At 43.0% G+C, this 23,202-nt stretch overlaps 1 protein-coding gene across 2 annotated transcripts in view; it reads right to left on the bottom strand.

Annotated features, from left to right (window-relative positions):
• Positions 1–871: 871 nt before the first annotated feature.
• Positions 872–23,202, bottom strand: part of CLIC6 (chloride intracellular channel 6) — a 48,942-nt gene continuing 26,611 nt past the window's right edge. For both annotated transcript variants that reach the window (XM_054048747.1, XM_054048738.1), the window contains exons 2-6: positions 14,666–14,775; positions 13,985–14,110; positions 11,023–11,129; positions 7,251–7,432; positions 872–4,626 (exon numbers count right to left, since the gene is read on the bottom strand). In XM_054048747.1, the coding sequence (XP_053904722.1) occupies positions 4,465–4,626; positions 7,251–7,432; positions 11,023–11,129; positions 13,985–14,110; positions 14,666–14,721 (633 nt within the window). In that variant the 5' untranslated portion in view covers positions 14,722–14,775 and the 3' untranslated portion in view covers positions 872–4,464. The remainder of the gene's footprint in view (positions 4,627–7,250; positions 7,433–11,022; positions 11,130–13,984; positions 14,111–14,665; positions 14,776–23,202) is intronic.

Genomic DNA, 23,202 nt, shown 5'->3' with positions numbered 1-23,202 from the left:
GCTAAAAATAGCAGTGAAGCTGGGATAGCACAGGCTAGCCACCCGAGGTTCCAGGCATCTTTGTACTCAGGCAGCTAGCCCAAGCTGCCACCTGGGCTATCCCCAGCTACACTGCTACTTTTAGCTTGAGCAGAGCTAGCTTGTGTCTGTCTACCCAAGCAGGGAACCTCACTTCCACCTGCTGCGTAGACAGATGTACCCTAAGAGCCAGAAACGTAAGTACCAAAGGAACATTTACCCTGAAAACTTTGGCGCCAAGTGAGTTAAGGCACCTACAGTATTCGGTAGGAGTTTTGTGGATCACGTTGGAGCCTAAAACTGGAAATTTGGTGCCTGAACAGAAGATTTAGGTGCCTGAGTCTTGTGTTTTAAGTTCCTAAGTACCTTTGTGGATCAGAGCCATAAATGTTTTTGCAGATGCTGTAAGACAAGGGAGGAATTCATGTGGGGCCTAGTGCTGCTGGACAAGAAAGAGTGGAGGCAGCGTGATGTAAAATGAATAGCACACCAACCGGATAATAAAGAGCTCTGAGTGGTTCTATCACAGACCTGTAGTGTGCTCCCAGGCAATGCATTTTGCCTGTTTCCCTTGTTTTCTATTTGTTCCCCAGGCTGTGCAGCATGTTCATCCATACTTTATTAATTGCAGGATTGGAGCCTGGGATTATAAATTCTTTGGGGAAGGTGCTGTCTCTTACAGGGCATTTCTACAGTGCCTAGTAGAATGGGACCTCTTAGCACAACTTTAGTACAAATCATTTATAACAACAGTAACCAGAGAGTGGGCTGGACCAAAGAGGGAGCTGTTTCACCTCTGATTGCAGTGATATCTGGTGCCACCTCGATGAACAGATCCAAGCATATGATCAAAAACAGTTAAACACAAAACAAGAACTTTTTTATTTTTACAATTACCCTGTGGCTGAGACTGAGACCACACCTTATCACATTTGTATTGCCAGAGCACTACCTGATTCCCCATTAAGTTTGTTCCCAAATAAGTGGTAAGAGTGTTTCTCTGTTGTTAGTTTGGTTTGAGCTTTTACAAGAACGCTTGACTATGCTGCACTGATGTCCCATAAATAGAAAAATTAAGCACTGAAAAGGGCAGCTGAATTAAAGTAGGTTAATGGGGAAGGTGGAGTTCCCAGCCTAGGGCATTTCCTATGTGTAGGATAGTAGAGCACAGCCAGCTGTGGGGAATTTATTAATTCCCCTTGCTAGTGCAGGAGGGAGGTTTATCCCACTAGGAGGTGAATGTGGTCGTGAGAAGATGGATCTCTGAAGGGGACTGGCGCTGAGGTGAGGTCTTATCCCTCCCTCTGGGATTTGTTTAAAGCAATCCTTTGCTTTGGCTGAGGGAAAACAGGTTGTTGTTGTTGTTGTTGCAATTGGCTTTTAAAGGGGCAGGGCATTTAGTTTTCTGTTCTAGCGTGAGGCATGCCCCCAATGAGCTGTGTGGAATCCTTTCCTGCCCTAGCTGGCCTGTCACAGAATATGTCTTTCTCATTCTGCTTTTAAAGCCCATCACAAACGTGAAGGTTTCGTTTGTTGCAATCTGGTGTATCATTTATATGTATGGGACATAGGATTGTCAACCCTCCAGGACTGTCCTGGAGTGTCCAGGAATTAAAGATTCATCTTTAATTAAAGATAATGTTGTGTGATGAAACCTCCAGGAATTCATCCAACCAAAGTTGGCAACCCTAATTGGACAGACAGCTAATTAGAGTTGATCAAGAACTTTCCATTGTTTGAAATGTAGGTGAAATTATTTTTGCATTTTTTGTGAAAAGTTGTTGCTATTTTTGACCATCATTATATAATATAAATCTTTTTTAAAATTTAAATGAAAATGCTTCACAAAAAATTATGAAAAATTTTCAGTTTTCTACACTTTTTGACCATCCCTGCTTATACTATCATCTAACTATATTTCCTGAAATCTTTAACTCACGGTTGTATTCTGTTCTTTCTGTAGCACTATATTTGAGGCTGAGGTTGGCCCCAATCCTGCAATTTACTCCACCCAGGAGAAATGAATTGTAGGATTGGGGCCATAAACCTCTTCCTCCAGCTGGATGGGAAAGGAGCATGGGAATAACAAAAAACAGATTTCAGTCTTATCCAGGGACAAACTATACTTCAGAATGATGAAGGATTTTAAATATATATATATATATATATAAACTTATCCAGGGTATGCCCCCTTGGCTGAAAGGAATGAGACTGCAGGCTCAGAAGAGCACAGGGCACAAACTTGAGGGTGGTTTGTGTCTAAGGGAGGGCCCCAGATGAACTCAAGGCAAAAAAAAAAAAAAAAAAAAAAGAAGTAAAGCACATACAATATTGCTATACAACAGACCATATTACATAGTAATGTTGAATTTCATATTGATTAAAGGTGGATAACAGCTGATAGTCTTTACTGATTTAAAAAAATGTAGCTAACACAGTAAACCTATTATTAGTTGAATCAGCAATAAGTCACACACACACACACACACACACACAGAGCAAGATTGGGGATTGAATCCTGAAATCAGATCTGTGTGTGCAGATCCTTGCACCCGTGTGAGACTGATTGCAGGATGGGGCCTAAAATGTTCTTCCAGTTCTTAAAGACAAATCAAGGTTTTGTTAATCTCTCTCTCTCAAAATCCCGGCTAATGATAGACTACACGTAGTCAGGAAACTGGCACTGAAATAAACACAGGATATTCAATTTACTTATCAATTTGTATTTTCTGTTCAAATTTGTAAGGCATATGAAAAGATTATATAGAATATAGATATGTATGTTGGAAAATACAAAGCAGCAGTTAGTAACATTTGGTGAGTGATTGCTCAGCTATCAACCCCAGTATTTAAGTTCTGTACTGCAAAACAGGTTTAAGTGTCTGTTTTCTCTAAAGAAAACAAAATAAAAATTCAATATTTAACACTGTTTAAAAATAACTGTGATAAAAGATATGCATTAGAACTGAGTATTTTTATAATTAAACAGTGCAGACAAAGTATACCTGAAAACTGGAAATATACAATCAAGTAAAACTTGTAAGAAAAGTAGATGTCTGCTTGATATGGAATAGGTTGTCTATTCTAAAATAGAGGGTTTTTTTTTTTATAAACTTAGCTATTATATTAGACCCTTTGATCTATTTCATATCTATCTAGTATGCATAGATCTACTGCATCTTTAGATGCACATAACCCTATCAAAAATATATTGTGCAAAAGCATCAGAGACCGACTCCCTGGTGACCATAGGGATAACACAGCTTTGGGCTGGAGCTCTTGCTCCCAGGCAAGTGCAGGGGCTGTGGTTTGCACAGGTTGTGCCTCTGAGGGCTGTACCAGCAGAAAGCAGCCTCTGTGGCTGTAGCCCAATCATGTTCCATAGATCTCTGATGGTATGTTCCCTGTTCCAAGGGAATGGGATAGTCTCACTGGTACTGGTTGTACAGCACATTCTGGAGTTCGGTCAGGAAGAAGGAAAGGGCTACCTCCTAAATAGCCCTCCTGCACCCATGTTCATTACTTTCTAATATCAAGTAGGAGGCAAGGAGGGGGCCTCAGTTCAGTAATCAGGGCTGGGAGGTTTTCCATTTCCTCTCCCAGTGCAGGGGGTAGGACCCCTCTCTTTTCACTTATACCAAGTAACTTTATTGCATAGTTCACAGGTCAGCTGCAATATTTATTCCTCTCCACTTCTAGGGCAGGAGGAAGTCCCATGGGTTGTGCAGATCTTAGAGAGATGAGGGCTAGACATATTCAGAATAGGGACTTGTGCAGTGGGAGAAACAGGGTTTTTGTTGAACTGATCCACAGCTCCCTGGCATATAGAGTTGTTGCTTTTGAAAGACGGAGTTGGTTCCACATCAAACCAGATCTTTCTCCTGGATAAACCAGCCTGGTGTGCAGCCAACAGCAATAGTGCTGTCTTCCAAGATTTATGCAGCCCAGAAGGTCACAGATACTTTCTGTTAGGTACATCTTGAGAGAAAAATGTTCCTCTGCCTCTCAGACAAATCTCTAGGTCAACTGTCAGTTTTGACAATAGCGCTGAAATAAACTGAGAAATTAGGGGCAGCAATAAGCACGCTAGATGTTTAAGAAGTAGGGAATATTACTCTCAAAATTAAGTATTTTTACCATGAGTAACCAGCCACAGTGTAATAATTGTGTGCCTAGCCCATTACTATAATTTCAACAAATGTTTGAATTTTGATCTGATACCTTTAACACAGAATGTGTAACACGCGTGCGCACACATGTGTATACACACACAAGCAGACATACATACATATAATTTAAGACTGAGCTTAATATAATGCAAGAAAAGAAAAGGATTGGCCAGTCACAGAATTTAAAATTATGCTGCATAATGTACTCTGTTTTTATCTTGGTTTGTTCCCATCCAGCTCTCTGAAGAAATGTAGAATAGAGATATCTTTTAATCCATCACTTCATTCTCTTTGCAACATCCAAATATGCAAATTCAATTTCTCGATCGGCAGGACAAGTATTTGTGAATTCATCTCTAGCATAAGCACTGTTCAAATATCTCCAGATCCCAGTCATTTCAGATGGAAACTCAAAATTCCTATATTTTTTTGCCACAACCTTAAAAAAATAAAGAAAAAAAAGATTGCTAGAGGCATGAGCTGTGTAAACAAAGTGCACACAATGCTTGTAATCAATAGGTTTCTTCAATTCTTCTGGTTTAGCAATCCATTTTTGATGTTTTAAATTTTGAAAACAAAGACAAAGAGGAGAAAGATAACAGACGTGGGGAGGCTGGTTAGTAAGGGTATGTCTACACTACCTGCTGGATCGGCAGGCAACGATCGATCCAGTGGGAATCGATTTATCGTGTCTAGTCTAGACACAATAAATCAACCCCCGAGCGCTCTCATGTCGACTCCTGTACTCCACCGCTGCGAGAGGCACAGGCAGAGTCGACAGGGGAGCAGCAGCAATTGACTCACTGTGGTGAAGACACCACGGTAAGTCGATCTAAGTACGTTGACTTCAGCTACATTATTTACGTAGCTGAAGTTGTGTTACTTAGATCGATCCCTCCTAGTGTAGGCCAAGCCTTAGGGAGGGACTGTCAAGTAGTTTAAGATCAAAAATTTAGGTTTTGGGGTGAAAAGACTTTACAAAACCAAATAACTGAGATTTTCAAAGCTGGCTAAGGACTTTGGTTGCCCAATTCCCATTCATTTCTAACTGCATACCCAAATTCCATAGGTGGATTTGAAAAGCCCACCGACTATGAACAGAAATATTTTAATAGATGTTTGGTTGATATTTTAAGGCAAAGAGCTTATTTGGAACATATACAACTTGTGACACATGCCAGTTTTAATTAATACTTACTTCACATACTGAAACTTGAGATAAAAGATATTAGAGGAATATACCCTACCAGAGGTGATCTAAAACCAAGATGGAAGCAAATTTTGAATAAAAAATGCACTTGCGTACTCACAAATGATGTGTCAATTGTACCTTCCCTCTCACTGAAAGACTTTGCCTGGTCAGGTAAAAGCACAGCTCCTGCACCTCTGGGTCCTGCTACCTGACACAGCAGTCAACCTGCATGGTCTTAGGCATTGACAGGAGAGGGCACTACAGAGAGAGTTCATTGCCTGTGAGAAGTACCGAAGAACTCACACATCAAATTTCAGCCCCAAATTTATGAGGGAATAATGAAAGAGAAAAATATTCAGAATCAGTCCATATATGGCAATTGGGTGGGCGCAGTCCCCACCTCAGGGAACCGGGCAGACTTAGGAAGGCATGTAAGGCCAGAATGTCATTATGTGTGTGTGAGTTTGGGGAATCTGTCTGGTGTCTTATGGATTTCATTTTGTTTTATGAGGGGGTGCATAAGCTATTGGGGAGACTTGGGGGATCAGCACTGGTCTTGGGCCTAGGGCCATTGGACTTCAGGGTTCCACAGCCCAAGAAGAGGTACTAGACATGTACTCTGTACCCTAGGAGTCTGCCAGAGAGGCTGGATGCTGCTCTGACCTGGTAGACTAGGAAGCAGTTGGGATCCAGCAGTTGTGTCCAATAAAGCAGCCAGGGCCTGAATGCATAAAAGGCATTAGTCAGGGGTGGGGGCAGAGGAGGACCTCCCTCAACTTTTAGCTCAATAGTTAGGGTACTCACTTGGGATAAGTGAGACCCCTGCCTCACCTCAGGGGAAAAGGGATTTGAACAGGGATCTGCTACCTCTCAGGAGAGTGCTCTAACCATCAGGCTATGAAATATTCTGATGTACGGAGTCCCTCAATCTCGCCTACTTAAGCTGTTGCACGGCGGATAAATAATGAAAGACTCATTGGAGCAGGGGGGCCAGATCCTAGGTCTCCCATATCCTCAGTAAGTGTGCTAACCACCAGGCTACAGAGTCATGCTCATGCATATACTCTCTCTGGTCCAAATGCCTCTTAGAGTGAAAGCGAGAGAGTGAGTGAGCACATGTACCTTTTCAGGCCCCACACATGAGTTAAACAACCAAACACATGACTTCCCCTGGTTTGTGAATCACTCTGGGACTTAGGCAGAAGCTAGGCATCCAGATGCCCACAGGGAGGCAACAGGGTGCATGCTTAGAGGCAGAAACGTAGGTGCCTAAGGAACTTTTACTGAAAAAAACCTAGGCATCGAGTGAGATTAGGCACTTACAGGTTTCAGCAAGAGTTTTATGATCACACAGTGGTCCCAAAACTGGAACTAAGACACACAAAACAAGGACTTAGGCTCCTAACTCCTTTTGTGCATTCAGCCCCTTGTGCCCAGCTACAAGGAGAGCCTCGGCGATGGCTATAACAATGTGACTGTAGCCAAGGCAGTAATGCTATCCTGGAATCAATAATAGCCTCCACTGCTGCCTAATGTGAGAGGCTGCAGAGCATCTATCTGCTAGCAGCAGCACTCTTAGCTAAATTATTTATTTTTAGCTAGGTCATCTAACAAGAGTGTGGAATCCAGACATTAGGAATTATATTGTCAGATAAAAAAATGGAATTAGGGCATTATGCTGTTGTTTGAGTAACCCCAAAGGATATTAGACATGCTAGACTAAATTTTACTCTGACTCACATTCTCACCCTGGGTTGAGATAGCATTTGTGTGTCTGTTTCAGTAAAGATGTGGGTTTTTTTGTCATTTTTAAATGCACTTGTGCATCAGTGTTGCCAGTCTTTGCACATAATAGAAGAGAAAATCCAAACCTTAATGATGTGGAGCTTTGGTAAGAGGTTGCAGTCTGCTAAGGTGAGCTCATCTCCATCCAGGAATTTCCTGCTGGAAACAGTGATGTCTTCAGTGCTATAGGCATCAATTTCATCAGGCAAGGGGGTATTTAAATAGTTATCCAGCCTCCTTAGAGCCTTAAGTAAGGATTTTTCCAAATCTAGAGTCAGAAAAATAGAGATTAGAGAAAAGTGAACTGAGTTCACTCTAAAAGTAGAAGAAACCCAGGAGATCGGATATTTCCAAACACTAAGCCCACTCACACAGAAGTCCTCCCATGCCAACCTCAATGCATAGGAAAAACTCTTGTTATATTCCCTTATCCTAATTCAAATCCCTCCTGAGAACTACCTGTGCTAGGATGGTTATAAAGCATTTCCATCTGACATTAGTTAGTTAGGCAACAGGTGAGCTGTGACTTCTGTTTTTTTTTTCCTAATCTGTTCAGTTTATTATTACCCCATTCTCTGAAACCATCCACATCGTTTATCCGTTTCTGCCATTAATCCTATCTGAAAGGTAGGCCTAGTCTACACCAGAAAAGGTTTGCCAGTATAGCTGTACTGGAATAGTCAATAGTCACACTGGCAAACCAGCTTACTGTAAATGCGGCTTCTGTTGGCAGAAGAGTGCTTTTTCTGGTATAGCTCACGCTGGTTCCTCAAGCAAAATAAGCGCCATCAGTAAAAGCACTTTTATGCTGGTTTAACTGCATCTACACAAGGGCTTTTGCTGGGATAGAAATGTCATTAAAAAAATCACCTCCTCCATAACCAGTAATACTCTGGAGGCAAAAGTTTTAAGTGTGTACCTGTCCATAGAGCTCTCTGGGATATGATGTTTGTTAAGTACAGCTGTCATATCTGTACCCTCTCCAGCACAATGGGGCCCTGATCCTTTACTGGGCTTGCTAAGTGTTAATGTAATAAGGGAATAGCAAAAGTGCTAGTGGAGATATACCTATCTCATAGAACTGGAAGGGATCCTGAAAGGTCATCGAGTCCAGCCCCCTGCCCTCACTAGCAGGACCAAGTACTGATTTTGCCCCAGATCCCTAAGTGACCCCATCAAGGATTGAACTCACAACCCTGGGTTTAGCAGGCTAATGCTCAAACCACTGAGCTATCCCTCCCCCTGAAAAAATAAAGGAAGCCCCCCAGTGCAGGGCTGGGAATCATAGAATACCAGGGTTAGAAGGGACCTGTGCAGGTCAGCTAGCCCAACCCCCCGCTCAAAGCAGGACAAATCCCCAGACAGATTTTTGCCCAAGATCCCTAAATGGCCCCCTCAAGGATTGAGCTCACAACCCTGAGTTTAGTGAGCCAATGCTCAAACCACTGAGTTATCCCTCCCCCGCTGAGGTCAATTGGTACAGAATTACTAAAATCAGGTTTGGTGTAGCTAAACTTAATGGATTTATATTAAAGATGAATTTGGTTCTGTGATTCCTTCTGATGTTTATTTACCTATTCCTCTTTACCCCCATTTAAAAAGGTGTATTTATAAAAAAACAAAACAAAAAACCCAGCACACCCTTCAAACCCTCTGAAACATACTTTAACATAAAAGTACATCACTTCAAAAGATTAGCTTAGTGCAATTTAAAAAAAAGTTTGCCCTTTTTCTTTATTAGAGTGGTGGATGGGGGTGGGGAATGTCTGCAAATCAAACAAAAACTTATCTTTTTTCTTTCTCTAGAAGAATGGTAAAACCAATTGAGTTGAAATGGTTTACAAAATATCCTTTTGGACACATTTATACCAAATTTCAGCATGAAGGGCTGATTGAGAATATTCAGTCAAAACAGTTTTTGACAGAAAATTGGGTTTGCAACTAACAATTTTTTTGTGAAAAGTGTTTTCTTTCTGTAGAAAAATTTGATTTTTCGTCAAAAACCAACCACCTGAAAATAGAAATATTTCAGCCAAAACCCAAGCTTTTGATTTGGAAATGCTGCCATGGTGCCTCCGAAGAGCTGTAATTTAGGCTATGTCTGCACTGCAATTACAAACCCATGGCTAACCCTTGCCAGCTGACTCAGGCTTGTGGGACTGGGGCTAATGGGCTGTTTAATTGCTGTGTACATGTTCGGGCTCGGGCTGCAGATCTCAGACCCTTCAGCTTGGGCTCCAGATGGAGCCCAAACGTCTACATCACAATTAAACAGCTCCTTAGCCTGAGCCCCTCGAGCCCAAATCAGCTGGCATGGGCCAGCTGATTTGGGGTGGGGTGATTTGGGGCAGCCCAGCCCCGTTCATTCCCCTGCGGGACCCGAGCGGGACGGGGGGGCTGGGGCCTGCTGCCCCCACTCCGGGGCCGCCGCGGGATAGTACCAGCTGGGCAGCAGCCCAGACATGACTGGCCAGGGGCTGGGTGCAGCGTACGCACTGCTGGGTCCCCGCAGCAGGCCCCGGCTCGGGGGGTTCGGGGGCGCCAGAGCCGCAGCCGCCGAGCTTGGCCATCGGCCGCTTCCTCCCCCCGCGGCAGTGGGAGCTGCAGCAGCGGCTGCTCCTGAGTCCCGCTGCCCGGGGAGGGAGAACAGCCGCCGCCTGGCCCCGCGGGCCGCCCCCCTCCTCTCCCTACCACCCAACTAAGTCCTGCCTGCTCGGGGCCAGGCCAGACTCTCACTCACCCTGGCCCCGCGCTTCCCCTGCGTCTCCTGGGCCTCCCTCCAGCGCTTGTGGAGGAAGGGTGGTTGTTTTTTTTTTTTTTTTGCCACGCCCCCCCCCCCCGCGTTACCCTGCCCCCCTCCCCCCGCATCCCGATATTTGACTTGGGTGATCTGGTCACCCTATTTCAGCCAGCCCCTAATTGGCTTCAGGTGTCCCAATCAACCTAGCATCCTCCCTGCCTTCTGGAAAGATCTTAATTGGCCCCAGGTGTCTTAATTGACCTGGAGCAGCTGCCATTTACTTATCCCAATAACAATAATAATAATGACCTGGGGCTAATTTATCTATCTCCCACTATTTTTCTATAGCCATCTGGCCTTGCCCCGTCACATTATATATACTTACTTAGTATGTTCATTTCATTAAATTTATACCACTTCTTTTAAAGTTGAAGAAAAAAGCATTTGCTTTTTTGTATTCCATTCATAGGTCTGATCCTGCAAATTCTTAGGCACATGCCTAGCTTTTTGGACATGAGTAGTTGTATTGAAATCAGTGGAACTACTCACCTTCAGCAAGTTAAGCATTTGCAGGATCAGGTCCTTAAATACACCTCTACCCCAATATAACGTGACCCGATATAACACGAATTCGGATATAACGCGGTAAAGCAGTGCTCCAGGGGGGGCGGGGCTGCACACTCCGGCGGATCAAAGCAAGTTCGATTTAACGCGGTTTCACCTATAACGCGGTAAGATTTTTTGGCTCCCGAGGACAGGATTATATCGGGGTAGAGGTGTACTGTTCAGCCAAGCCATTGCGATATGGGGAAGTTTGTTGACAAAAACAACAAACTACTAATTCTTCCTTTCACCATAGTGCATATGTGTTGGTCTTTCTCTTGAACAGATTACCCTCCTCTAGAATCAGGATCTGTAGCTTTCCAGAGCTTCCATGTCCTGGAAAGCCATAGATAGTTTTTGCTTAGAATGAGTCCTTAGTGCAAATACAGATAGGTTTTGTTACTCTAGATTGAACGTTAGTGCAAAACGTTAGTGGAAAACTTTATGCTACAATTATGTAACTCCAACTCATTCCAGTTATCAATGGTAATGATGCAGAGATTGCAGGTACTTACTTTCATTAGCATCTTTTCTTGTGTTCTTTATGAAAGCAGAGAATTTTGCAAACACATCATTTCCTGCAGAATTAGATTCGGGGTGCTTTGGCCCAAGTTTGGGGTATCTGAGGAATTAAAAATACAAGGATCTCATACAATTACCTTCTTTTATGACATTCAGCAACTTCAGTATTATATGAACAGCAGTTTATTCCACCCCATTGCGAACAAAGTATGGCTAAGTATTTTTCATAGGAAACATTCCTAAAATGGAAACCACTTAGACCATATAAAATAAATACTGTGTCAAATGTTTTTCAATTACTCCTAGTATCCAGAAGTTTAATTCTATTTCTTGCCATAACTACTCATCAACTTTCATTATTTTACAACTTGAAGAAAATGAGGGAAATCTCAAAGCACAAACATAGAGAAACAGTAGGTTACTATAATGGTGTGGAGGTCCTTGCATGAGCCCTCTGCACTTGAGTGAATTTCACTCTTTGAGAATTACTGTAGTGACATCATCAATACAGTAACTCCTCACTTAAAGTCGTCCCGGTTAATGTTGTTTCGTTGCTGATCTATTAGAGAACATACTCGTTTAAAGTTGTGCAATGCTCCCTTATAACTTTGTTTGGCAGCTGCCTACTTTGTCCACTGCTTGTAGGAAGAGCAGCCCGTTGGAGCTAGTGGTGGGGGCTTGGAACCAGGGTGGACTGGCAGCCCCCTATCAGCTCCCCGCTCCCCTAAGTTCCCTGTGCGGCAACCTCCCAGCAGGCTAGTAATTGCCAGCAGTTCAGCTTCTCACCTCCCCCCACTGCTGTGTGCTGCTCCTGCCCTCTGCCTTGGAGCTGCTCCCAGGAGCCTCCTGCTTGCTGTACGGGGGGGGGAGGAAGAGGGGGACTAATGTCAGGGTGTCCCCATCCCCCCTGCTCCTGCCCCCCACTTACCCCATCTCCATAGAGCAGGGGGGAGACACGACAGGGCTCAGGACAGAGGGAGCTCCCTGGCAGCAGGGGCTGTCTGAACATGCTGATCTACTTACAAAGGCAGTGTACTTAGAGTGGGGTCAGCGTACTTAAAGGGGTAATGCACATCTCTCTCTTTGTCTCACACACACAGGTGAGAGTCTCTGTCTGCCATGCTGTCTCCCCTCCCTCCATTTGTGCTGCCTTGTAGAGCGTGAGGCTACATTAACAACATGTTAACCCTTGAGGGCTCAGCTGTTCTAGTTCATCATTTAGCAGTAAGGCATTCCCTGGTAAATATCCCACCCTCTGACTTCACCACCTCAACCAAGCTTCACAATCATCATTGCTGTGAACAGTATTAAATTGTTTGTTTAAAACTTATACTGTGTATATGTGTGTATATATAATATAGTCTTTTGTCTGGTAAAAAAATTGCCCTGGAACCTATGCCCTCCCCCCCACCCATTTACATTAATTCGTATGGGGAAATTGGATTTACTTAACATTGTTTTGCTTAAAGTCGCATTTTTCAGGAACATAATTGCTAACTTCAAGAGATCAAAAATGGTGAGTCGGACCCTCAATAATCATGAGATTTTTTTTAAAAAAAAGATAATATTGTGGTGTTTTAGGTCAGTCTCTTGATTTTTTAACTCCACCTCGCCCTTCACCAGGGTGTGTGCATGTGACAATTAGTGTTGCCCACTCTCCCACATGTACTGGATATTGTGAGTTTGGCCCCTGCTGCAGAAGCTCTTACCTCCACATCTGTCTGTCTCCTGCCCAACAATTAATCCTGTCCTCCAGTCCCCCCATCAGTTCTGTCTTCACCCAACCCTCCTCAATTCAGCCCCCCAACCCCCATCAGCCGCCCATCCCAGTCCCCATTGACCCCCACTGCACTCAGTTCGCCCACCCAGCATTTACCGCATCTGCTCAGAACCCACCATCAATACACGCATGCACGCGCACACACACACACACACACACACACACACACACAATCAGTGCCCCTGCAGCCTCCAGGCCATATTTCAGCCCTACCAGCCTTACCTCTGCTCCTCTTAGGGGTCTTCTCCTTCCCCAGGCCTAGGGTGAGCTGCAGTGGGATCCCCTCTCCTATTTCCCAGTCTGGCAGTGGGAGCCAGGCTTAATTTTAATTAGAAATTGCATCTCTCACCATCAATTCGCGAGAGCTGGCATGTCTGCAGCATAACAAACTTGCAGGATATCATCAGTTGATTAGTGCTATAAAGGACAGTTCCTATTGACTTAACTTGGCTCGGGAGTCTTTTCACTGATTTCAATAGGTGTTGGCTCAGACCCTTTATTAGCTCTAGAGAGCTGCTATTTTTGCCATCTCTTTGAAAAGGAAATTTTGATACTGAAATTGCAGACAGTTATTGCACATTACACAAAGCAAATCAGTAGTTAATCTCCATTGCATGGACTGTAAAACCAAATAATTTCTGATGACTTGCCCTTAACTAACAGCACATGCAGACAGCCAGATCCTCGGCTGGTGTAAACCAGCATAGCTCCATTGAAATCAATGGACCTGTGCCAATTGGCACCAGCTGATGATTTGGCCCAGAGACAATACTGCTGGAAGAGCACATTTAAATAGAGATTTTTTTTAACACTGAAAAAGTTTCTTTAATTTACAGTAATTGTGTCCAAACCTGTGAGGTGCTGAGCACTGTCAAGTCCCATTAACTTCAGTCATTGGCAGTCGAGCAATCAGCATCTAACACTCACGATCTCACAGGAACAACACCATTATGCTAGGTCTCCCTTCTGCTTCCAGTGGAGTCAACAGCAACGCTCATTGAGTTCAATCGGAGCAGAATCAGACTCTAATATATTTCATATATATTTTTTGAGGCAGGAAAGTAACCAAGGACCTGATCCTGTTGTCATTGAAACCAGTGGGTATTTTGTCAGGGAGTGCAGTGAAGGCAGTATGAAGGACTAAAAGCAAAATATGACACGCAAGAGCACAGTACCTTGGTGGTGTTAATTTTTCCTCTAGGAACTCCTCAATCTTATTGACATCAATTTTCACTTCACCATCAAAAGTCATAAAGGGAGGGTTTGTTCCTGGGGCTAGATTCTGTAAGTCTGCAGGTTTTCTAAAAGGGTACAAACACCTTGGGTAAGTAGCTATGTGAGAGACATTTTAAATTCCTATACTTAGTAGTAGTAATCTGTTCCACCTTCGCAATAGTATACTGGTATTATTTAAAGCAAATAAAATAGTTTAAATTATCCTTGCAATTACCGGGTAACCATGGACAAATCACTTCCCCTTTTCTATCTCAGCTTACCTCTCTGTAAAGGTAAGATGTAACCTCATGCCTCATAGAGATGTTGTGAGCATTCATTAGTATTAATTAATTAATATCTGTTTCATGCATTGACCATATAGAACACGAGTCTCCTCTCACTTACACCTATTTTACATCATGGTAACCCCATCGATTTCAGTGGAATTATTACTGTTTTACATCAGTTTAAATCAGATAAAAATCTGGCCTACAAAGAGCTATGAAAATACCAATTAGCTATATAAATAATGTCAGTCAGTTTGCATGTGTATTTCAAAGTTACCACAAGCAATACATTCTTTAAAATAATCATTTTTGCTAATGTTCTTCTGAAAATGAAAATATATATTGTAATCTTACCTTTTCAAGTCTACAGTTGTTACATTAAATATAACGCCTTTCAGCCACAGAATCATAAAGAGACGCTGAGAAAATGGGCAATTGCCAATGCTTTCCCCGTCACTACCAGCCTACAATGAAAAACAATAATATATGCTTTTAGCTAAACTATTTTTATAATGGCAAAATCAGTCAGCTGTCTGCTGTTTAAAGAATATGGACAAAATTCAGATCTGATGAAAGCAGGTGCAACTCACTGTAATCATTTATCATGAAAACAACAAGGAGTCCGGTGGCACCTTAAAGACTAACGGATTTATTTGGGCATAAGCTTTTGCGGGTAAAAAACCTCACTTCTTAAGGTGCCACTGGATTCCTTGTTGTTTTTGTGGATACAGACTAACACGGCTACCACCTGATACTTGACACATTTATAATGAAATAGTTTTATACGTTTCTTTATATACTCCTCCAAGCACTTGTAATGTCTCCTTAGAAATGGATGTTCTAAAATGGTTTTTTTCAGTGTATAACTAATGTTTTTTATAAACTAGAGAACAAAATTCAAATCATAGCATTACTTTAAAAGAAAGATTCCATGTTAACATAAATATCTCTAAATAATTATATGTATTCTTAACATGTTTATACCACTTATGACTCCTGGAAACACCAGTACGAAAAGATGTAGCAAAATATATTACATCATTAATTGAGATGTAGTGCCAAGAGCAGTTAGGAGGCTAATTCAAATAAATCTTGCCTGCATCCTGTGTTTGCAATGCTCATGACAATTGTCAGAGTAGTGCCGGCTCCATGCTTCTGTCAGAGACGGTGGACAGTGAGGAGGGTCATGCAGGTTCATGGGATTTTTTTCCAAAGGCATAAAAATTGTGGGATGCAGATGACAGTATGGGAGGGAGAAAGCTGCATGCTGGGAAGTTGACCATTTGCTCCCAGTGACCTCTGTGTGATTTGTTTCTGCCTCACCATGCATTACAAAAACTTCCCAAAGATAATGTAGTGGATGGTGGCGAGTTGCACCTACTCATGGTGCACTTCTCTGTGAATCAACACAAGCGCTCCTGGTGAGTATGAGCAGCGCCGATGCAAGAAGCCAAGTATGTACGCGCACAAGCAATATACTAACTGTGGTGGCTTTATGCCAATGTAACTTGTGTTGGCAAAAGTTTGTAGTGTAGATATGCCCTCTGTCTTTCCTTATACCAGTGGCTCTCAACCTTTCCAGACTACTGTACCCCTTTCAGGAGTTTTATTTGTCTTGTGTGTCCTCAAGTTTCACTTCACTTAAAAACTACTTGCTTACAAAAATCAGACATAAAAATACAAAAGGGTCACAGCTCACTATTATTGAACAACTGCTTACTTTCTCATTTTAACATATACTTACAAAATAAATCAATTGGAACATAAATATTGTACTTACATTTCAGTGTATAGTATATAGAGCAGTATAAACAAGTCATTGTCTGTATGAAATTTTAGTTTGTACAGACTTTGCTAGTGCTTTTTATGTAGCCTGTTGTAAAACTAGGCAAATATCTAAATGAGCTGATGTACCCCTTGGAAGACCTCTCCATACCCCCAGGGTTACACATACCCCTGGTTGAGAACCACTACTTTATACAGCTTTGGCATAACTAGAACAAGATAAATTTGTATTTACCTCCCGCTAGAGATTCCCTCTTAACTCTGTCATTCTTGTCTGGCCCATTGTTCAGTATAGTTCTTTGAAGCTTATAACATTTTCCAAGGTTTACACTGGCCATGTTTCCTCCCTAGAGAAGTTACGTACAATCTCACAATAATACATAAACTTTGCATTTTTAATACAATGGACTCCATACCTGTCACATGAGGGTTTTACAAAAACAAGATGGGAGTTACTGGCACACCTAACTTCTTGACTTTATTATGCTCCATTGCTAGGATGCATCCACATTAATAAAGGCTATGATTATCAAGCTGATAAACACCACCATAATATCATGGAGAATTTTGTTTGGAAGCATTAGTTAAATAGGATATAAATATTGTAATACAAAGTTATACATCACTCTAAGCTTTTGTTTTCATGTTCTGGCTGAAGAAGGGTGCTATTGTATAACAGACCTGGGGATGCCTATCTGCCTACCCAGGCTGCTTTTAATTTCACCAGCTCAGCTGGCAGTCAGCTCCTTCAAGTGAGCTGTCTGCCATGACTTACCAAAGTAAGAACAAAACACAGGTGCCAGCTTCCTCATTTCCCCCGGGGTGCTTGACCCCTCTCTGTCCCCCAGGCCCTGCCCCCACTCCACCCCTTCCCCCAAGACCCCACCCCTGCTCTGCCTCTTCCCACCTTGTTCCATCCCCTCCCCTGGGCACCCTGTCCTCACTCCGCCCCCTCTCCCTAGCACCTCCTGCATGCCACTAAACAGCCGATCCGTGGCAGGCAAGAGGCGCTGGGAGGGAGGGGCAGGAGCTATTCGGCAGGGCCGCCAGTGGATGGAGCACCCACGGAGTCAGTGCCTATTGGACAAAACACTGTTTTCTATTAAAAAACTGATGGAACCAGCCCTGAAAACAGGGATATGCCTCTCTTTAGGGACACATATTTACCCTATTTATTTATAAAAAAAACCCAGAGAGTGCAGAGGGAGGTGTGAGAATGGTGAACAAGTCAGTTAATTTTTATTTTATTTTGGGATGGTGGGACACCACACCTGTCCCTGCTACTAGGTAATGATCAGTGGTGGTATTTCAAAATGAAACTAAAATGAAAATGGAATTTTAGAGTTTTACAGATAGTGCTGAAAAGTAAGGTACAAAGGCATTTAAACTCATCAAAAGCAGTTATATATTTATGACAAGGGAATTTGATTTATACAGAATAAAAATATAATTAAAAATAATCTCAAATGATAGTAAATTGTTGGACCTTGAGGAAACAAGGGGCATCTCTCCTGAAAAGCAATACATATACCCATTCTTTCCAAACAATCGGACATTCACTCTGTATTCACTAGGGCTTTAATAGCAAAAGAAATCCCCTCGTCAGGCTTACTGTTGCATTCAGAGAACTTTACAGATCATTAAGTGATCAACAATCACAATGGAATGAACTTCTTTTCATGATCCTGTACCAATTTCCCTTGACATAAAAGTTAGAAGCTTGGGTCCCTCTAACTTTTGCTACTGAAGCTGAGGGAATATAGACAGCCAGGCTGTCAGTTTGTTTTGTCTCCCATCACCTTGGTAACAGTAAATTTCAGGGACTCAGAAGAGCAGCTTCCATCCTGCTCTTCTGTGTAACTTTCCATAAGGTGGAGTCAGGGATCCAGATGAAGACAGACACGTTACCATGACAAATGCAGAAGCGAAGTAGACAATGAGTCCATCAATTTGTTATTAAACTGGAATGACAAATAGTCTACCAACAACGTAGTTATCTGTTTGCTTAGGAATCGGCAGCTTTTGGAACTACTATAGAAGTACCAGGATGGCTTTTTTATAAGCGCAATGTTTTAATGATTGAGAAAGTTTTATGTTCTGGGGGCATCAGCTTGATTTAGGGGAATAATACTGATTTTCCCATTTGTCCATTTTGCAATAGATTATGAATACAATAACGAATAGCTGACCTCTTTCCTTTTTCTCCTATACATCTATCAAGTTGCTGGTAACCACCAGTGAGAGATGTGCTTAAAATAATGGGGAAATGGCTAAAATGAAGGACAAAACATTGCCAAAGAATTATACTACAAGCTCTAAATGTCTTGAAAATAATGTAAATATTTTTTCAATAATTTTAGGGCCCAGTCCTGTATGCTGTTGGGCTCTTTGGTTCCCACTGAAGTCCAACAGTTTGCAGGTTTTGTCCCTTTCCATATTATGCAAGATGAACACCAAGGTATACTAGCAGCATGATATTAGTCTATATATTTTCAGGAACCAACTATGAATTTTCTAGTGAATGTAGTTTACTGTGTTTGTCCAGTGGTGCTGCCTCCTGTGGTTACAAAAACAGCATTTTGATTTAAACCCAAAAGTAAATTAAATTGTTTCCCAATGTCTCTCCATTTCCCTCTAGGACACAAGTTTTATAACAAGTTAAAAAGCTCCCAAGCTAAAAAGCTTTGTGGGAGTTCCTTGTTAAAACATTGGCATCACATCAATTCACCCCTCCTGACCCAGAAGCCTGAGCATACAGGCTGTGCAATAGGGGTGTCATTTGCTATGGGGCAGAGTGATAAGGAGCTCTAGCCCAGCCTGCCCCACAGTGGCCCCCAGAGACCTGAGGGAGACACCTCATCACTGGCTAGCAAGGAGCTATGAAAAGTGAGGGGGAGGGACAAAAACAAGGTCTGGGGGCATAAGGCAAATGCCCCCAGACCTTGTTTTTGTCCCTCCCCCTCACTTTTCATAGCTCCTTGCTAGCCAGTGATGAGGTGTCTCCCTCAGGTCTCTGGGGGCCACTGTGGGGCAGGCTGGGCTAGAGCTCCTTATCACTGTGTTGTCAGCACCACTCCCTCTCCACACTGGCTGGACAGGAAACAGCGGTGGCGCCCTGGGCTTGAGCTCAGCTTGGAGAGGGCCAGGCCCCAATCTCTGTCCTGCGCCAACCATCGGTGACACACACACACACACACACACCTCAGCCTATCTTCCTCCCAACGTCTGACATAGGACCAGCCCGCCACCTCCCCGTTCCACTCCACACCCCCAGGATGGGATCAGCCCTCTAATTCCCCCAGAGCAGCCATGAAGTGAAAATGCTGACCAAACTTTCCCCGTCTCTCCTAATTTTTTCTAAAATGATGGCCCTGTAATGCAACATGTCCTGAAGGTCCACAAACTCTGGCTATGTAAGCCCAAGTCAGGGAAGTGAGTTCTAGAGCTAAGGGCCCCAAACTGAGAATACTCTGCCAACAGCTGTCTCCTACTTATACCAGGGAACTACTCACTCAGATGTCCCAGCTGATCTCAACTACTGCAAGGAGAGAGGCAGTCTCTCGTGTAGTCATACCCAAACCATTGTCTCTTCCTATTACTGGGGAGGACTGTCATGTAGACAGCACCATATTTAAAGGCCTGAAAGACTTGTAGCTGCAGGGGGCCCCAACTTCATGGAATGGGAAGAAAACCAGCTGTCATGGGCCTTCAGGGGCTCTGCATTAGCCACCTCTGATACAATTATGGATGCCAATAGCTTGCCTCCAACCCTGCAGGGACAGCCTCTAACAACAGCAAAGTTGGAGGAAGGAGACAGCAAATCTTGAAAGCCATCAGCAGCACAAGAAGGTATTGACCTACAGCTACTGCAAGAGGTGGAACACAGGACCTGAGGCAGATGACCCTAGGTTGTCTAAGTTCTTTCCTGTCATTTTAACAGTCTATGAATCTGATGCAGAACTTAATATCCTTTGAAACCTGAACTTCATTTTTTGTGCTTCAAAGTTCTATTTGGGGATGGCAGTAAAGGGTTAATGGAAAACCTCGTGAAGACTCCATTTTCCTACATGTAGTGGGAAATATTATGCTGTACACTCACAATAGGTTCCTAGGGACCTTAGAAAACCCTATGATAGATACCAGAGAGCTCAAAGATGCCATAGCAACTCGTGACTTATTATAAGGTTAGGATGGAAATGATCAAGCAGAAACCTTGACTGTGAATCTTTTTTCCCTTTAGTTTAAAGTGCTGTGATGGAGCATCTGCCCCAGACTGGCTTGTAAGGGGTTAATGGATCCCTAGGGATGTTGCGCAGAAAGCAGCCAATAGGAGAGGGGCTGTGAAGAGGAGCCAATGAGGGCTGGGCAGGCCCATATAAGAAGGGCTGCAGGGCAGAGCAGCCTCAGTAGCTGCCTGGAGCTTGAGGTGGGAAGTTTAGGCTCCTAGTAGGAGGAAGGAGTGCCAGCAAGGATTGGGGAAGCTAGAGAGAGCTCCTGGCTAGCTACTAAGACTAGCAGGCTGAAGCCCTGAGGTTAGGATGAAGAATGTGGGGGGTCATGGGGAAGTGGCCCAAAGAAATGAACTGAGGCAGTAGCAAGACTGAGGACTGTGGTACATTCCCTGGAAGGGAGGGAACACAGAGTGTAGCATAGCCAGAGGGTTGTCCTGAAGAGGACACCATGATCCTTGGAGTGACATGGGTCCTGGAGCAGACATGACTGTGGCAAGACATCACCAGAAGAGGGTGCATTGGTGAGCAGAGCTAATCCCCAGGACAACCAACAGGAGGTGCTGCAGTGGTGAGTGAACCCTGTTACCAGTGAATTTCTATGTTATAAGCAGAAAACTCAACAGAAGATACCATCCAACCATATAATTTCTAATAATGATAAAATCATAATCTTCAGGTTGTAAATATGAATTTTAAATTCTTTCTCCAGATAAACTTGCCCAATACACCTTCTAATATATACCAATCTTTAGACACAGGAACAAATTAGTACAAATATCTTTACATCCAAAGTGCAACAAAAATGTTCACATTTTAGTGAATCAGAGATGCCAGGCATGCCTGATTCTCCACTGCCTTGCACCTTACATAGTCATACATACCAGTACAAAGAGCGTGAGAAATGCCACCAAATCAGATATCATTAGCTCTCTCTCAATAGCCTGAGCTTGTTGTCTTCAGCATTCCCTGTTCCTATCACCCCTGGCGTGAGACTCAGGGATACGTCTATGCTGGAGGTGTAATTTCCAGCTCAGGAAGACGTATGTGTGCTAGCTCTGATTGAGCAAATATCCTAAAACTAGAAGTGTAGCTATGGCAGCGCAAGCAGCCAGAGGGGCTAGCCACCTCAAGCAGGAGCACATCTGAGACCCTAAGTATGTATTCAGGTGGCTAGCCCCTACTGCCCTTAGTGCCTCCATGGCTCCCCTTTTCATTTTTAGCAGGCTAGCTTGATCAGAGTTAGCTTGGTTATGACTGCCTGAGTTGGTAATTACAGCCCCAGCCCCAGTGCAGGCATACCCTCAGAACCGCAAATATCTGGGGCCCCCGTGTAACAATACAGAATGCTACCACTAGACATTGTACCCCAGTCTTCACAGAAGAGTGAGACGCAAATGAAGACCCAGTTCCTAGCTGCATAGGGGAGCTGAGTGGCAGTGGAGGGGAAATAAAATTTTGGTATAGAGCCCTACTAAAGATGTTAGTATGGCACACCAGCTCATGTGCCTCACTTTCTCCTCATTTCATTTTCAATCAGCTTAATTCACGGTACCAGTGCGTGCCAAGGCTCTGTACAGTCCAGACTCCAACCCTCTGATGATAAAGTTGTTAAAATGGGCCCCTGCCTTCAAATTTCAATCTATGTGCAATACTGGTTCCAGGGCAGCTTGTCCTGAATCTGGTACCAGGAACTTTTGTATCCATGAATCCACATTCTAGCTTGCCACATTGCTAGGACAGCCTAACAGCCAGAATCAAAAGCTGGTTTAATTATTCTAATTAAGATCAACACACTGCCTGATTCTTTTCCTCCCCATCCCCACGTCAACCCAACCTCCACACACACATACAGCTTCCAGAGCAACCAAAGCACCGAAAAATTACATGTTATTACCCTCACTAAAATGCTAATGCAACGTTTTCTAAGCTGCCCCCAAAGAAGAAAATCCCATCATACATACAGTAATATCACAGGTAAAATACTGTACAGTGTACTAATCTGTACAATTATCTTATTCTAACATGTTTTGGGTATATCTGCCCAGCCTAATAGTGTTTACAAAGTCACTTTCACAAGTCAGAAACAGGTTAACAAATAAGTACATTCAACACAGTAAAATAAAACCTCCATCATTCATTTAAATCAGTCAATCAGATATTTTGGCTATTAAGGAAATCTTTAATTATGACACTGAGGTTTAGTAAATAGAGGATTAAAATTGTCAGGGGTAAAGTACAAGTTGCGATCATCACAAAATTATGGTTCCTGGAGCTGAGACTTTAAGAAAAGCACAAAATATCAGGACCTGTAATAAAATAAAATTAAGAGACCTGACAACACATCATGCTCCTCAAGTCGCCTTGTAAAATAGTATATCCCATATTCACCTCTGTGCAGGTCTACGCAAGGCCCATGTGTCACCTAAGCCCTATTTTGAGGGTCAAAATGGTATATAGTCCTCTGCAGGCCCTCTGCAAAGGACTGAATTCATCCACAGTGCCTGTACGCTTCTTATTAACCATGGGTTTTTTAAAAATATGTCTGTCTGTCTATGGCTCAAGCAATCCAGCTTTGACTGAACCACTCCATCCTGACATGAAGGATTTTTCTGTATAGTAAGTGCTGCTTCTTTTGGAGAATAAGACTTTTCCTATGTCACACTGCAGGAACCTGATGCAGTGGTAAGAGAATCAAGTATGGCCCACCTGCCTGACTTGCTAATGCTGTGAGACACGTAGTGTAGCTATGGAATTTTGCAGACTGTGAGTAGAAATCCCTGTAACTTTCTCTGCAGTGATGATCAGTGCTCTACTACTGCAAGCTCTGCTTGGTGTGCGTACAGAACTTCATTATACTTTCTCACTGTCCTCTTA

Source organism: Malaclemys terrapin, chromosome 1 (genome assembly GCF_027887155.1).
Source record: "Malaclemys terrapin pileata isolate rMalTer1 chromosome 1, rMalTer1.hap1, whole genome shotgun sequence".
Lineage (NCBI taxonomy): Eukaryota > Metazoa > Chordata > Testudines > Emydidae > Malaclemys > Malaclemys terrapin.
This window is presented reverse-complemented; position numbering and strand designations above follow the sequence as displayed.